Source organism: Zophobas morio, unplaced genomic scaffold (assembly GCF_036711695.1).
Source record: "Zophobas morio isolate AGI-343-1 ecotype UQ-CSIRO unplaced genomic scaffold, CSIRO_AGI_Zmor_V1 ptg000076l, whole genome shotgun sequence".
Classification (NCBI taxonomy): Eukaryota; Metazoa; Arthropoda; class Insecta; order Coleoptera; family Tenebrionidae; genus Zophobas; species Zophobas morio.
In genome coordinates this window covers 1,832,742-1,850,848 of record NW_026972181.1, presented here as the reverse complement: position 1 = coordinate 1,850,848, position 18,107 = coordinate 1,832,742, and the positions used below count along the sequence as shown (strand labels likewise).

Below are 18,107 nucleotides of genomic sequence, written 5' to 3'. Positions count from 1 at the left end.
TGCCACGTCGATCTGCGTTCTTATAGGTTATTGTATCAACTCTGCTCGAGAATTTTGACATTGGTGTGATTGAGCCTTTTTCAGTGTTGTTAAGTGTGTTTGATTTCGTGTTGTGCAAAGTTTATGTAATATGGAGGAAGGATATACCAAAGGTTCATCAGATAATTTGCCATTTGTTAATTTTTTTTATGGTTGAGGAATTTTATTTTAAAAATTTGAACATGGTTTCTGCTGAAACTCGAAATGTAAAAGCAAGCAGGTGAGTAATGTTATTGCTAATACTAGGAACATAAGTATAAAATTAATTGGTATTAACATATCTAATTTGTTATTAGGTCAACAAGAGCATCATACGGCGATAACGCTGTAGCCTATATACAGTTGAGGCGGGAAGGAAACATTTGCACTGTTAAGGGCAAAATAATCCCAGAGCACAAGGTACGTGGTAAATACTACAACGTCTGTGCCATTATCGACGAAGTTAATGAAGTCGTTGTAAGTTGTGAGTGCTCGACATGTACAGCATCTGAAGGTTAGCTTTGAACAATTATCATCATACTATAACTAAATCAAATTACATTTTAGGTCACTGCAAACATGCAGTAGCATTCTTATTTTGGCTACACAGAAGAAGTGAAGAGCCTTCAGTAACATCACAGACATGTTACTGGAAGTGCTCGGCACTGTCACGAGTGGGAAAAGATGCTGCAACAGATTTAGCAGCTCTGGTCAATAAGCCAATACCTCCACTAGCGAAAAGAAGTGGAGCATTTTTAGCAGTTTTATTGGCGAAATGCCCTAGCGCAGAAGGTGGGTATTTGATATATCAAATCTACCAAAATTTCGAAATACTTCCCTTTACCACCTCGCTGTCGACTTTGAAAGTAATTCAGCATATCAAAAAACACCAGATATGTTTATGGCATATGCTACAAACTTAATGACAGTTGAACATTGCCAGCAAATTGAAAAATTAACTAGAGGCCAATCAAATTGTTCCTTGCGGAAGGAGATGAGATTTGGACGGATTACTGCTTCACGAATTTATGAAAGCAGTAAATGTCATACTCTGGAAGGAGTACTTACTGAGGTATAAATACTGAAATTGTATTTTTTATGTGTACATATATATTTTTTGTAGACTATCATGGGGGCAGTCAAGTTTAGTGGGACGAAAGCCACAATTCGGGGCCAAAATTTAGAAAAGGAACTATTAAAACAAGTTGCCAAAAAACGCAATATCAAAATTAATCCCTCAGGTATTATTTTAAAACCTGAATACCCCTTGTTGGGGGCTTCACCTGATGGCATTAGTAAGGACTATGTCATAGAAGTTAAATGCCCCACAAAAGGAAGCACTGTGGCAAATTATGTAAAAAACTAGCTGACCCCGTGAACTTCATTTCACCTACAATTTAATTTTGAATCTGCAAAATCGAATGCTTTGAAATCTTGCAGATGTTTTAAACATATGATAAGCATAATAAATTTTTATTCAAAATATATTTACTTATCCCCTCCCAAAAATTGATGACGTCAGCCCAAAATTTTGCCAAATGAATCCTATCTAAAATGTCCAAAATAGGATGAGACTATACTTGTGATTTATCATTCCATTCATATTTTTTAGTTTTGCTTATAGGGGGTGTCTCAAAAAAAAAAAATCACTGAGTCAATTTATTTTATTGATTGAATCAAAAATTGCAAATCTGAATTTTGAAATATTGCAGACGTTTTGAAGTTACTGTTTGACATGGTAGGTTTTCAATCAAAATATATCTGTTTATCAAGCCCAAAAACTTGAAGACGTCATCTCAAGATTTTGCCGAATAAATCCTATCTAAAATGTGGAAAACATCATCAGTATATTTTCGTAATTTATCATTGCATTCATATTTTTTAGATTTGCTTTTACAGTGACTCAAAAAAATATATGGATCAGTCAATTTATTTTAGTGAATAACTCAAGAGTTGCAAAAATGAATACTGTGAGAACTTGCAGGCGTTTTAAAGTTATTGTAAGCATGGTAAATTGTTAAGAAAATTTATTTATTCCCCCCAATAAATTGTAGGAATGGCTCATTCGATTTTCGCAGATAATTTTGGGAATACAATACAGTTATTAGTATTACACTGCACCAATCCAAGGTGGTATACGTGTTGATAGTAAATGTTGATTAGGTCATCACAAAATTGTGTGAAGAACAGACTCAACTCGAAAATGCTGAATAGGTTTCATTATACTTTTGGTGCGAACGAAGTTCTATCGAAACAACGTTCGATCAATTTTTCGACAATGGTTGATATAAATAAAACTCAGTAGATGCTCATACTCGAAATACGAAGTATCTACTCGAATATCAAATCAAAATATTTCTAGTTTTTCTAGATGATACTAATATTTCAGTAAGTAACAGTTGATGCTCAAGTAGCATCTCGATACAACAAAAAAGGACAACAGTGACGGTGTTCAACCATCAAGGCAAAAATCGAGTCACCAAAATATAAGTTAGCATGGGGTAGACACCTTGAGATGGGAATCTCTATGGCCAGTGTTAGAAAAAACCCACTGCACAATTTATGCATAAATAAAATGAAAAGTTTTCGATATTCCTGCTCCTAATGTGTTTTTCAAACTGAATGCACCTTTTGACGACGTTCCACGTTCATGAAAGTCACCATGTTTAGTTAAAATTCACTCTTACAACGATGCTACTGGTTTTCTAAGCCGTTTACAGACAGCTCAGTTATTTACCACGCCGATGCTCATTTCTAGATTAAATGCTCACAAAACGCGTAGTTGTTCAGTTTGTGCCCGGGTAGATACAATGTTTCCAAGTAGGTACTCAGTAAATAGAGTAGATGCTCAGGTATATTAGAGTAATAATGAAGTAGGTACGTCGTACTTCGATAATGAGTATCTACTCAGTTTTATTCATACCACCCAATGTCTCGCTTCAATGTTTGATTATGTTGATTATGAGCACAACGCTGATCAACTTCCATATCCTAATTACCCATGAAATAAATCATTGCGGTTTGCACCTGAGGTAGTTCGTCGCACATTTGATTGACTTCGTGGACCTATGTGAGTTTGTCGTCTTCTCGGCATTTTAATGAACTTCATAAAACGACACAGAATTATTTTCACAGTCAATCAAATCTGTAAATTTTGTCTTGAGAATTTTAATATATTGAAAACTTCAAATTAAATCCTCGAATAACGGTAAAGTTTGAGGTTTTGTCGAAACCAACAAAGTGAATATAGGTAAAAAGAATGGCAGATCAAAATGAATAAGAAACTTTCGCAATGTGTAATTAAATTCACTTTAACCAAGACTTTTCTTAAAATAAACGACGTTCTTTTTTTTACGAAAAAGCAAAGAACGATTTGAAATGCAATATACTTTTCAAAATCGCACGGAAGAATTAGTTTTGTATGACACGTTAGTTAGACGACAGGTCCGTCAGAAACGCCAACTGTTGAAATTAATTCGAAGTGGCGATTCCCATACAAAATTTTTAGATTTTTTTTATTTTTTAACTGTTCTTTTAAGTTATCCTTATTTTTTTTATTTAGAAACCATCCCCGTAATATAAAAAAAATTTCAAATCGGTCAAGCCGTTTTTGAGTCTTAGCGAGACTAACAGGAACAACAATTGATTTTTATTGTACAGACGATTAAAAAATGGGGGTTGGTGGTAGAAAGGTGAAAATTTAGGGTTATGTGTATTTTTTGATGCCAAATCTTAAAAAAATTAAAATAAAAAATTTTGTCCAAAAAATAGACAAACATTTTTTAGGGTGGGCCACCCTTATCACTTAGGGGTTTAAAAAATAGTTTACAACTTATTGTCAGATCTACCGAATATACATAAAAAATTTCATACAAATCGGTCAACCCATTTCGGAGAAGTTCGGTTACAAACACTGTGACGCGAGAATTTTATACATAATTCATTATTATTTTAGAACAAATTTCATTACCATAAAAAAGGTTATACTGACTCGACCTTAAAGATAGGCATATGCTGTCGCGGACTTTTCGTTAGAACTTTTAGAGGGGAACAATTTCGTCATACATGATTTTTACGTAACTTTAACCGTTTAAGCAGCGTAAGCAACGGAAGCTGTCAAAGGAGGAATAATTTTCTCGTTTTTCCGAATTTTTCATTGCTACTTCGCTCCTAATGATCGTAGCGTGATGTTATATAGCCTATATGTAGATATGATACATGGACTATCCAACACAAAAAGATTTTTTGAATTTGAACCAGTAGTTTCTGAGATATGCGTGTTCAAATAAACAAAAGCTTCAGCTTTATTATATAAGTATAGATAATATAGTGGGCCGCAGATACTACTCCCAGATCCAAATTCAAATGTTGTTTGCAGAAAAAAAACAGGGATTATTTTGTGTGGCATCTCCTAAGTTTGAAACAACAAGGGAGGTGTCCATTTATGAAATAAGTTTGGACGAGGATTACTGTAATGAGCTAATTACAAAATCACAAGAGTTTTGGCAGAAAGCTGTTTTCCCTCTATTGGTACAATCAATGGACATATAATTTTAAATTTCATTTTATTCTCTCATTCCTGCAAAGATATGAACCAAGTCATTTATAAACTTTTGTCTACTGTATATTATACACTGTGAAAAAATGAACAAGTATGTGAGACTAAGACCTATGTAAATTTAAATAAATATTCAGAGATTAATTACTTAACATTTTATTAATTTTCCCTGTACATTAATAATTGCACAAGCAATTATTATTATGTGATTCATGAGGTACAGCAGGCTGTGGTGAATGCAAGCATGAGGGCCTAACATTGTAAACTCTCGAAGTTTTTTTATAACACGCTCCACATGCACTCGTAAAGCAGCGATGGTTTTATTTTTCTTCATTTCCACTTTGCTTAATTTTTTACCTTCGCTGACGCTTGGAGGTCTAATTAGGATACAGTTTTTTGCTGTGAGCATCGGAGTGACATGCTTGAAACCTCTATCAGCTATTACAGATGCACCATCTGGTAAGCAGTTCAAGTATCCACTTTTTTTCAAAATGTCTTTATCAGACGTGCGCCCTCCATAACCACCTGAAATAAAATTAACAAAGCCATTTGGTGTGGATGAAATTAAATACTTCAATGTATTGCATTTCTTATATTCGCTCCACGTCAAGGCTTGTTTAAGAGAATCTGTTGGTTTCTCTATTTGAATTTCTAAACAGTCTATGATTGACTCCGTTTGCCTATATCTAGCTCTAAACGCTATAGGCATAGCTGTTTTTATTGCCATTCGTTCAGGCCAATATATTACGTCTTGCACAACGTCAGCAATTTTCGGTATACTGTCTGTTAAAATCCGTTGTACATTGGATACACTCATATCGAAGTCATCTGCCAGTCTGACATAAGGATCAGCAAGCCTAATTTTTTTAGAGTGATTAAAATGTCCCTGTGAGAGACATTAGTATGAGTACTAACCTCCTTCACAAAAATATAAACTTCTTGGGGCAAGCCCAGGTAAAATCTTGTTTTAATTTCCATTAACATTAGCGTTGAAACTAAACGATTTACTTGTGACTGTGTTCCACATGTAGTGCTACACAAACTTGAGGGTGAATAACTGCTAAACAATGGCTCTGTCACAATTGTTGAATCTGAAGCTGCTGGAGTGGAAGGTCTGATCTCAACCTCTTCTGTGTTTGACTTCAAAAAATTATCTTCAGGAAAACATGGTGATGTTGCACGGTCCACCAGCTGTGCTTTTTCAGTGTTGACTGCAACACTGCATATACTTGGAGTAATTTGAGTAGGCCAAGAAATACATTTTCCAGGTGAAGACTGCAGAATAGCTTCTTGGGGTTCCACAGATTGCATTGCAACATCCATGCTTCTTGACGGAAACAATTCTCGTGCTACACTGTTGGTGTTTTTATCAATAACGTTCAGCAGATATCGTTTTCTCTTTTTTGCCGAATCTGTTAGTTGCGATTTGGACGTTACAATTGAGGCGATTAAATTTTTATGAGGCACTACTGCCGCTTTAAGTTTTAAAGAGCTACCCATCATCTTATAATACATCCAGTTTTCTGCATCAGTGGACAGCTACAAAGGAATTATGAAAAAAATACTATTAGGAAGTTGGATTTTAGCATAATTACTGTTTGCGACACATTATTATATCTACCTTACATACATGATACACTTACATTAAAATGATCTTCACAGCAGTAGAGGCTATGACTGCCTTTTTTCAAATTAAGATCTAAAGCTGTTATTTCAAACCACTTCTGGCGTCGTTCTTTATCCTTAGGTACAGACAAAAAAATTTTCTCTGGATGAGTTGTGGATAAACTTTTACAAGAGGGCACAATGCATTTTTTTTGCAACATTTTTTGTAACCTGGAAGTTTAGGTAATCTCATCTACCAATATGGGTATGTATTGTGTAGTACTTACGACATTGTGTAATAATAAAGTAAATGAACACTGATGTGATTACACCACTCAAACATAAAGGTAAAGTGAGGTTATGGGTGTTTTTAAAAAGTCGCCTAGAGGCCGACAACACGTTTTACACGAATATTTTCAGGTGATTACGGAAAAAGTGGGTGTGGTTCGTAGCCAATGAGAAAGGGAAGGTCCGTGACGTCAGCTTTAAAATTGTATTCGAATTTTTATGGTTTGTTTTAATGATTACGGAAAAACAGAGAGGTTTTACCTAATAATTGAACTTTGTAATAACACATTTTATTGTTAAAAAGTGATAAAACTTATTTAAACAGTAATTCTGAATGTACTGTAAAGGTCCATTGCCCGACGCCGTCGTCGCGACAAGTGAGATCGGCGAATTATCATTTAAAAATTACATTAAACTATACTTACACCTAGGGGTAACGATGGTGTCACTCTAATCTACTGACAATTGGCCCTTCGGTCATATTTTACAAATAAATGAAACATACAAATCTCAAACACATGTGACTTTAACACTGGGGATTTGCATCCGCACGCTACGACTACTTGAAACAATCTGACCCTCCAGACGAGCCCATGATACAATAAATACCAGGTATGATATTGCGCAGGTACGGAGTGGGAGAGTGACGTCACTCAGAGAGTAAACACAGGCATTTCGCGCGTATTTTGCGACGTTTTTCTGTGTTCCACGTGCCTTTTAGAAAGTTAGGAGGTGCACGTTATTTTATAATGGTTTTATAAAGTTACAACGATGCCTTGTGCCGTTTTTGGGTGTAATAGCGATAATCAATCAAAACATTTTCGGAACGACATAAAATTTTATTCATTTCCAAAGGACAATGTAACAAGACAATTATTATGGGTTATTTCTTGTTGTCGTTCGGACTCTTTTACAGTAAAAAATGCAAGAGTGTGTTCGCAGCATTTTAGTGAAAACGATTTTGAACGAAATTTGAAACAAGAACTTTTGAATTATCTCCCTAAAAAAGGTTTAAAAAAACTAAAGTCTGGAACTGTGCCTTCGTTATGTCTTCCTAAAAGCAAAACAATCAAACTTAATAACAATATGGGGTATAAAATTTAACATGGGGATCCCTATGGCCACTTTTAAAAATGATGCACACACACGGTTCAATAATAATATTATTAATAATAATAATAATATTAATAATGTTTATTATTTTTATAGTAGGTACATTGTATTTATTTTTAGTAGTTATTAAAAATTCTTATTTTTAAGTTCAGATTATGTGGTAAAATGTTGTTTTTGTCAATTGTGTCGAAACCATTTTTTGTTCTGTTAATAATAGATTGTTTTACAAGTAGTAAAAAGTGGTCGTTTTAATGGAAGATTTAATTATCGAAGGGAGCGAAAAAGAAAAAACACATTTTTCTTATGTGTTGAACATGTTATTTTTTCGTGTACTCAGTATTTCAAAGTTTAAAACAGAATTTCTAAAGTAGATTTCAATTTACGATAATTATGTTTGCGTTAAATGTAAACAATTACCATAACAACAAGTATGTTCATGATAATCAAATAAAAACGTAAAAAAGCAAAAAATGGCTAATTCTGAAGAACTTGGCATTTTCAGATAATCTGCAGAAGCCATTGCGAATGTAGTGCCCGTAAAATAGTAGGAAAAGTATGAAAGGTGTTACAAATACTTTGATGAATGATTGAGAAGAACAAAAAATTCAAATAAAGCGGACGAGACATCAGTTATGCTGAATGGTTGGAAAAGTGTTACTAAGAAAAATAGCACTTTTTATAATTATCTCCAAATTAAAGGCGCATTTTTCTATTGAGTACACGAAAAATAATATTAAACGCGAAATTTTAATTTGTCGCACATGATAAAAATGCATATCAAACTCCCTTAAATTCGTTTTTACAATTTAATTCAGACAGATACGTAAATTTATTTTTCCGGTCATTTTATGCAGCGTTATAAATATAATTATTATATTATAATATAGAGGTTGTACATACAACACACTTTTTTAAATACATAAAGAATTATAACAGTAAAAATTAAAAATATTAGCGATTCTTCGTGCTTTTATGTTGAAATTCCAATAGTTCTACTCTCTGAGTGACGTCATGCGCGAACTGGTCTCATTTTGAGCCGCACGAGTATCATATCTTGAGAATTATTGTATCATGAGACGAGCCAAAGCTCCCCCACCTCTCTTCAAGAAAAACGCAAATCTACATTACAATTAAAAATGTCATTCTTTCTGGCGCTTAAATTTAATTTGAACCGGTACATTACAGTATGATCACACGGAATTTGCCATTTTTGATTGTGGGTAATGGGTAAAGGTGATAATAATTGTAATTATTTTTTTCAACCAACGGAATTTTTTCAACAAATACGATTTGATTATTTTTTATATTATTATTATTATTATTATTAAATATAATTTCCCAACGGAGCAGTCCATTAACATGGAAAGTATAAAAAGTAAATACGCAGACTTTAAAGAACTCAAATTAGACGATATCGATATTTTGTTTAACTTTGACACCAAAATCAAATAAAAAGAAATGAAATAAATTACAGACTCAAATATTATAAAATGAAAATAAAAATAGAAATACAAATAGAAGGAGAGGAAAAAAAACACGTCTTAGCGGTAACAAATAAATTAATTCAATTAATTTTTAAATTATATTCCGTATTCAATTAGAATATGTTTCAAAATATTTTGAAATTTATCATTAAAATCACACTCTTTTGATATTTTATTATATATGCTACACATTGAGATTAGGGGTGCTTTCATCAGCATATTAGTTTACACTGTTTAACAAATGAGTGTGATCACAACCTCTTACTGCATATGCTCCATCTTCCCGGAATGACAGAAACTTCAAGAACATTCTCTGAATTGATTCTATATTTTTAACGTGGACTTCATATAAGGGATGCCAGACAATTGATCCATACTCCAATCTGGACCTGACAAACGCAAAATATAATGTTTTTAAAGTACGTATCTGTTTGAATTCTTTGTGTTGTATTGTAATTTATATAACTGTTAATATTTATAATTTTTTCAAATATCAAAATTTTTTGTAAAGTTGCTTCAAAAGACAATTGCTTTTCATTATTCAGGTGGTTATTAATCAATTGTAATTCTTTAAGTAATTCATGAGGTTCTACGATAGAATTGTGAAAAGTATTTAATTTAGCGAATGTTATAGCTACTTCGATTTTTTCTAAGATTTCAGTCATCATTGGATACGTTACCATAATTTGAGAAAATAAGCATCTGAAATAAAAAATATTCGTAAACTTCAATTCTTTTAGACTCAATTTTTGACAAAATATTTTGAACCTCTAATATTTGTGACTCTAGATGACGTTCGTTTTGTGCCAAAATGCGGGTGTTGTTTTCAAATTTTTGAATAGAATCGTACAAAAGTGTAATTTGTTCTTTAATAAGTGTTTTGAATTTTCGTTGATTGTCAGAGAGAGTAGTAATTGCCTTATCGTATCTGTCTGCGTCGACCTGATCCAAATTTCCGGTTATAGATTTTATATTGGATCCTAATCCATCGATCAAGCCCCGTTTTGTCCGTTTATTAAATGTGGGATTAAGTTGATTAATTTGGAGTATTATTTTATCTTCGAGTAGTTTTATTAAGTGGTATGAATTATAACTTTCATTTTTATGTAAATTAAGTTTTTCGATTTCAGGCTTTAAAAGTTTAAATTGTTGGTGTAGCTTTGAAACCGCTTCTACTATTATCGTTATATCAAAAATTTGAATAAACGACCAAGAATCAATAATATTTTGGGCGTTGCCAATTTTAAGGGGTAGCAATCCGGGATTTTCATTTAGGTTATGGAATTTGGGTGGTTCGAGCCCATGGCAGACGATTAATCTGAAAGAAAAGGAATTTTAAGTTCTTTAATATGTATAATTTCAGATTTGCCGGTTGATTCGTTCTGAATTTTCACTTTGTTGTGTTCCAAAATGTCTATTATTGTATGAGGACCTTTAAATTTATTTTCTTTTTTATTTCTTTTTTCATTAATTTTATATACCGTCTGACCTAATTTAAACTGATATTGTTCTGGACCTCGGTAGTTTCAAATGCTTGACCTTATCTCAGTGGTTTGTCACGTATTCAGTATAGAAACTGGTTTCAACTAGATGACAAAGATCCCGAATATTTGTATGACCAAAAGTCAACTCGAACGGTGTAAAATTTATACTCGAATGGATTGTATTGTTATAACCAATTAAAGCGTATTTCATCAATTGAGATGCACTGCAGTTCGAAGTGGTTTGCCTCAAAATACGCAAATGTTCAATAAGAGTTGAGTGAAAGCTTTCTACGATCGAATTTGATTCATGATGGAGCGGTGATTTTATGGATTTTCAAAAGTTCCTTAACCCTCTCATTATTAAATTCAATTCCGTTGTCCATAATTATTTTTTCAGGTAAACCGTAAATTGAAAAGTAAAGTGTTAAACGGTCACAAATTTCTACAGCTTTTTTTTCCTGCGATGGGAAAAGCTTGACCCAATTTTGAAAATGCATCTATTATTGTAAGAAAATTTTGGTTGTCAAATTTAAATAATAATAATAATGATTTATTGACGGCAAATTTTAGCCTTTGCATACATAAAAGGATACATAATAACTACTAGTAACTAATTATACAAAATGCGGCGCAGTGTCGCCTTAAAATTATTGAAAGTGTCATTAATCTACGTTGGCTGAGACTAGATTGCAAGCTAACAATATACTATTGAGAGGCGAGTACAATGCATAATATTGACCGTAAGTTTCAATATAAAACAAAGGAACTTTACGAACTGCATATTGGGGCACATTAAATTTAAGCGTATGAAGAATTGATGGTGCATCACATATGTTATTAAGAAGCTTGAACATGAAACAAATTTTAAAAAATTCCCTACGATCACATAAGTTATTTAAACCTACATAAATTTTGCACAATTTAGGGGAGCCTCTAACACCATAAGGAAGCGAGCGCATTATAAATGTAATATATTTATTCTGGACAGATTCAATTCTATCAATATGTGTCTTATAAAATGGTGACCAAACGATACAGGCATATTCTAAGATTGACCTAACATACGTTGTGTATAGAATATTTAGTGTACGTAAATTTTTAAAATCTCTCCCATATCTTTTGATACAGCCAAGTGCTCTGTTAGCTCTTGCAATTACATTATCTATATGAGCCGCAAATGTTAACTTGCAATCTAAAATGACACCGAGATCTTTAATGGTAGTTGAAACTTTTAGTTTATTATTATGCATGAAATAAACAGGAGATGACGATGATATTTTTTTACTAAATTTAACGATATGACATTTTTCACTGTTTATGATCATGAGATTTTCGTCACACCATCGAAGCAATGAAACTATATCACTCTGCAGGAACATTGTATCATTAAGGCCCTTGATAACCCTATATATTTTTAAGTCATCAGCAAATAAGCTAAAAGCAGAGACAAAGTTATTACCAATATCATTAATGAACAACGAGAACAAAAACGGTCCTAAAATTGACCCCTGGGGGACACCAGAAGGTACATGTCGGAAACTTGACAAACTTAGACCAAGTTTAACTTGCTGGCATCTATCACAGAGATAACTTTTGAACCACCGCAAGAGAGAGCCACAAATACCATAAGCGTTTAGCTTCTTTACTAAAATACTGTGATTAATTTTATCAAACGCTTTGCTTAAATCAGCATAAATAGCATGAACCTCAAACCCAACACTCATGGCGTCAATTAGCTCATTCGTAAAACAAAGTAAATTAGTGACAGTAGACCGTTTGTTAATAAATCCATGTTGGTATGGAGTAATAATATTTTTATATACGGTAAAACATTTATTGTACACAATTGATTCAAATAATTTACTTGGTGTAGACAGAATCGAAACTGGACGATAATTTTCAACATGGTGTTTACTGCCAGATTTGTGTACTGGTACTACATGTGCTTTCTTCCATAACATGGGAAATTCACCAGACTTTAGAGACAAGCTAAATAAAATATGTAATGGTGTAGCAATTGAGGGACCACATTCTCTAAAAAACTTCGGTGGTATATTATCAGGACCAGCTCCCTTACTAGAATCAAGTTTAGACAAAGCTTCAACTACATCAGATAAATTAATTGATATATTGCTAAATCTAACATCGCAATCATAAGACACATCAAAATCAGGCTTAGAATTATTACAATATACAGAAGAAAAATAAGCATTAAAAGCTTCACAAGCCGCAACCTCATCAGAAAAGAATTGGTCACCAAAGCTCAGAGTTAACAAGATTGTTATTTGAGGATTTACGTATAGCGCGTATAAATTTCCAGAAATATTTAGGATTACTCACAAGATTATTTTCAACTGTACTTATATAATTATTATATTCTTGTCTTATACTTATTCTACATAACCGTCTAAGTTCACAAAATTTTTGATAATCTGCGACACAGGATGTAAGCTTAAACTGCTTGTGAGCACACTTCTTAGATTTAATTAAGTTTATGATGTTATTATTAAACCAATTGGGGTAAGTAGATGGTATTTTACATTTGATCGGAACAAATTTCTCGCATGCTACGTAAACATGATTGTAAAATGCATGAAGAGCTTCATTAACGTCGTTATTGTTTAGTACAGTATCCCAGTTTATAGTATTAAAATAAGTACAAATATCAGAATAAGAAGTAGAATTAAAATCGTAATAATATATAGGAGATATTACACTATAATTATTATCACAAGCTAAATCACATTCAACCTGAAGCGGAGGATGAAACTGATCAACGCATACTAAAGGATAATCGGAAGTTGATACTTCTAACGACATGCAAGAAGAAAAAACTAAATCAAGAACATTGTCACAGCAGTTTCCAATATTGTTATACTGGCTTAAACCAGATGCTAAAAAACTATCACAGACACACGACTCACGATTGCCTGAACAAATGGTTGGAATAAGTTCATTACCAACATCAGAAGGCTGCCATACAATATTCGGCAAATTATAATCTCCCAAAATCATAACCTCACTATCTGTAATTGTATTACATATATCCGTAACAGTATTGACATGACTGGCATATACAGTTTCATCTGACGCTGGTGGTAAGTATACCGCACCTATAATATACTTCTGTACGCCTGCAGAAAATTTCACAAAAATATGTTCAACTGGCACCTGAATCACTGATAGCTCAATAGGATTAAACGATTTCTCAACCGCAACCAGCACACCACCACCACAAGTTTTATTGCTGTTAAAGACATTCCTGTCATTTCGAAAAACTTGGTATCTATCGTCAAAAATTACACTAGTAGGGAATTCTGGCGAGAGCCAAGTTTCAGTTAACACAATAATATTAAAGTTTTCACTTAAGCAAGAACAAAAAAAATCTTCAGCTTTGTTCTTAAGACTTCTCACATTCTGATAATACACAGTCAGTTTCCGACCAGAAGAACAAACCTTATTTGATGACTTTATAGAATTTTCGTTGGAGCTGCCTTTTCTTTTAAAAAATAGAAACGTTTAACTATGATATTTTCTGGCCACATATCTTCATTCAGAAATTTAGAAAAAACATCACTATCCATCGTGACCTTGAATGATACACTCATGGCATCGGGTCTCTTAGGCAGATCACTTACAATAAATTCAGCATCTGGAAACGTTTTCCTAAGGTAATCAGATAACATATTACTATTAGTTCCGATGGACAGGTTACCTACATAAGCATGAGCTTTATGAACCGCAGCTTTAATAACACTGGTGTCGGCATTTGATGCTTTGCCACGAATTACCTTGCGTCTATTCCTCCTATACGCAACACTTTGAAACCCATCGGAATCTACTAAAGATAGTTTAGTGATCACAGCTTCTGGTTGACCATTTTGATCCTTATCCACATTACGAATATTCGGAAGATCAATCCTATTACGAACAATTGACGAATTACCTCTAGAGGGAACGCTGACCTCGGGAGTTTTTAGCTTCTGATCAGCTGATCGTGACGCTACTTTTTTGCTGATAGGTATATTAGAAGTTTTTTCCGCCAAAAAATTCGATTTGTTATCACTGACTGATTGAACTTCATCAGCCCAGGAACGCGAAGGTGCATTATGCAACGGTAACTGACGAGAAATATCGTCCTCCACATAAGGATTTTTTCCGAACAATCTTATGAGATCTACGTTTGAGTTTTTTAACACCTCAACTTCCATTCTTAGATTTTTAATTTCATTCAAAAGAGGGGTGAGTTGAGTTTCAAGAATACTACTAACTACCACCTTAAATTCATTGCTGTTGATGAAGGCATAAGCTGGTTCAACCTGGGAATCGTCACATTCCACCACAAAGGACAGGGGTACTCCGCAGCATTTTTTCTTTTTTTCGGCGCAGCTTGGATGGTACGTTACACCGCAAACTCGACACACAGGACCACTTTTAGCCACCCTGTTGCAACTACATGGTAAATCAGAAGTTGCATCTGAAAGAGCACTTGACACAGACATGTTCACCGCTCCGCCGAACCAACTCGAATTCGTGTAAACCTTTTAAAAAATCGGAAATATCTTTATCAATTTCGCCTGGATTATTCGCGACACTCGAGCATCAGCATTGGTGTTTTGTTTTCCCTTTTTGTAGATGATTTCATAATGAAACTCTTCCAATTTCAAACGCCGCCTGATCAGTTTACTATTAGGTTCTTTAAAATTAAACAACCAAACTAACGATCGATGATCTATATATATTTTGAATTTTCGGCCAAATAAGTATGGTCGGAAGTACTTACAGGCCCATACGATCGCCAATAGCTCCTTTTCAATCGTCGAGTATTTTGTTTCACTCTCGTTTAGTGTACACGACGCATAACAGACTGGTCTATCATTAGGAACAGAAAAGTGTGAAAGTACCGCGCCAAGAGCGTAATTACTGCTATCAGTGGTTAATATAAACTGTTTAGAAAAATCTGGGTATTGTAGAATTGGAGCGTTTATCAAAAGACCTTTACAGTATTCGAACGCTATTATAAATTCGAGACTATGAATAACTTTTGCATTTTTCTTTAGACAGATAGTCATTGGCTTTGTAATTCTGGCAGTCTTTTATGAAGCGTCTATAATAACCAAGAAGATCTAAAAAAGATTTAATTTCCCTTTGAGTTTTTGGTATGGGAAAATTTCTTGAGGGTTTGGTTTTACGCCCTCTGGTGTTATTACATGTCCGAGGTACTGTACATGCTCTTGTAAGGAGGTACTAAAAATGATAATGTCATCTAAATAAACTAAACAGATTTCATTTTGGAGTCCGCGTAAAATATTATCCATAACACGCTGAAAAGTCGCTGGTACATTTTTTGGTCCGAATGGCATACGTCTAAATTCATAGTGACCATTTTCAGTCGTAAATGCTCTTTTAGGAATGTCGTTCGGGTTCATTTCAATCTGATGAAACCCACTAGCTAGATCTAGCGTCGTAAAATATTGACTCTTCCTTAACTTATCCAAAATATCGCAAACATTCGGAAGAGGATACTTATCGTTAGAGAGCGGATTATACTGAATTTGGACCTCTGGCGCTTTATTAAGTTTTCTTTCTAAATTGTAAAACTTTTTTTCGGCAATCTCTTTGGAATTACCCAGTTCTATTGTATTATCTTTAAATGGGAGAGAAACTTCAAAACGACCGTTAGCTTGCCTGCAACATGTTTGTTGAAAATATTGCTCACAGGCAATATCTTCCTTTAAGACATTGGGTTTATTACTCATTTCCTCTACATTCCAAAATTTCGCTACCTGACCTTCTAGTGAAGAGACTAAAGTGACATGCTGTTACTGGGATAGGATTACAGTTGATGACACCGTCCGCAATAAACCCAAGCAAAGTTTCCTAAAAGTGTGGGCGGTTTTTACATTGAAGAATTTTATTCTCCATTAATATCTGCCAAAAGATTTCTGAACCTATCAGTAAATCTACCGGTTTACTGCTATAAAATTCTGGGTCTGCTAATTGAATTCCAGGTGGTATCGATTCACTTGATAATTTAACTGATTACATTGGCAAATTGGTAATTACTTGTGGAACTACAAAGCAGTTAATGTTAGAAGAAAAGGCCGTATAACTCGAATGAAAATTCACGTTAACTTGTTTTTTCACAGTCGTTATTACGCTATTTACCTCAGAATTGTCAAATTTTTGTGTTTTCGCTATTTAGACCCAATTTTTTAACCATACTTTCGGTTATGAAATGGGACTGCGACCTCATGTCTAATAAAGCACGACACTTTCGCATCCTGTTAAAACTGTCTTTAATTAAAACTATTGCCGTGGATAGCAAAACAACACTGTGATTCACACCAGATGGTGTAACAGTTACAGAGGAGGTTGACGGAACAATTTCTGGTTGTTGGAAGTCTTCAACTTGGTGTAGCAGAGAATGATGCTTATGATTACACTCTTTACATAAATTTGTGGATTTGCAGGCGCTAATTTGATGGCCCGTTCGTAAACAATTGAAACAAAGTTTATTATTTTTTGCGAAGTTCTTTCTATCTATAACCGTTAAAGCTAAAAATTGGGAACATTGGAACAACAAATGATTTTTTTACATAAGACACAAGAATACTTATTTGTTGTATAGCCTGCAAAAGTGATACTGTCCTACCCTTGTGGACTAAATGATGAGTATTGTTGTGATTCGCTTTAATAGCGAAGTTAATAGAATCCAAAAACTGACTGCGCTTTTCAAGAAAGGTTTTTAATTCGTCCAGTTTTGGAAGTTCCTTATTTTGAGTAGCTTCCCATTTCTTTTTTGTGCTATAATCAAGTTTAGTATTTTTAATAGGAATTAATATATCGTCCCACGTATCAACTGGGATATTGAGAGACTTTAATGCTTCTAAATTGATAGTTAAATTGTCTAGCAGCTGTCTTAAACTAGAATCAGATGTTTTGCATTAGCAATTATATTGGAAAATTTAATATTGAATAGACACAATCAAAAGTTTATTTTTGAATCGGTTCTCTAAAATTGTATACGCTGCATTATAATTGGCATTCGATACTGCCAACCAGTGATGGGCACGTAGATTCCGTCAGTGTAAACAATCGAATAGTTTACGTGTAAACTATGTAAAGTAAACTTTAAGTGAGTTCATGTAAACTATGTTAGTATGTAGACAATGTAAATAATAACGGTTAAATAAAGGTCAATAAAATTTTAATGTATTTTAATAAACTGCCAAAGACAAAATTTATATTTGTAAAAAAATATACAAAAAAATGAAAATTTAATACACAGAAACTTGATAAAAGTCAGAAGTTGTGTTACGCTCAACTTTTAAATTTCGCGTTTTAAAAAGGTTGCCTACACGACTCTCGCATCGAGACCGTAAATTAGTCTATTTTTGCAAGGTCTATGGTTGATCGAGAAAGGTCGGAGAAAAGATGGCGAAAGGACGCTAGTGTAGTGCCCAGAAAATTCGGTCTCCATCCAGATTTTGTGAGGTTCCCGTAGGAACAAAGTTTGTGTTTTGGCGATGAGAGATTGTCTGATGCACGTATTTG

The 18,107-nt window shown here is 33.7% G+C and overlaps 2 protein-coding genes across 2 annotated transcripts; one reads left to right on the top strand and one right to left on the bottom strand.

Moving 5' to 3' along the window:
- The first annotated feature begins 221 nt into the window (after window positions 1-221).
- LOC135143813 (uncharacterized) lies at window positions 222-1,384 on the top strand. Its single transcript, XM_064075754.1, has 5 exons — window positions 222-259; window positions 336-532; window positions 586-810; window positions 894-1,090; window positions 1,142-1,384. The coding sequence occupies exons 1-5, from the start codon at window positions 222-224 to the stop codon at window positions 1,382-1,384; spliced, it is 900 nt and encodes a 299-aa protein (XP_063931824.1).
- Window positions 1,385-4,724: 3,340 nt separating this feature from the next.
- LOC135143812 (uncharacterized) lies at window positions 4,725-5,393 on the bottom strand. Its single transcript, XM_064075753.1, has one exon. The coding sequence runs from the start codon at window positions 5,391-5,393 to the stop codon at window positions 4,725-4,727; it is 669 nt and encodes a 222-aa protein (XP_063931823.1).
- Window positions 5,394-18,107: the final 12,714 nt, after the last annotated feature.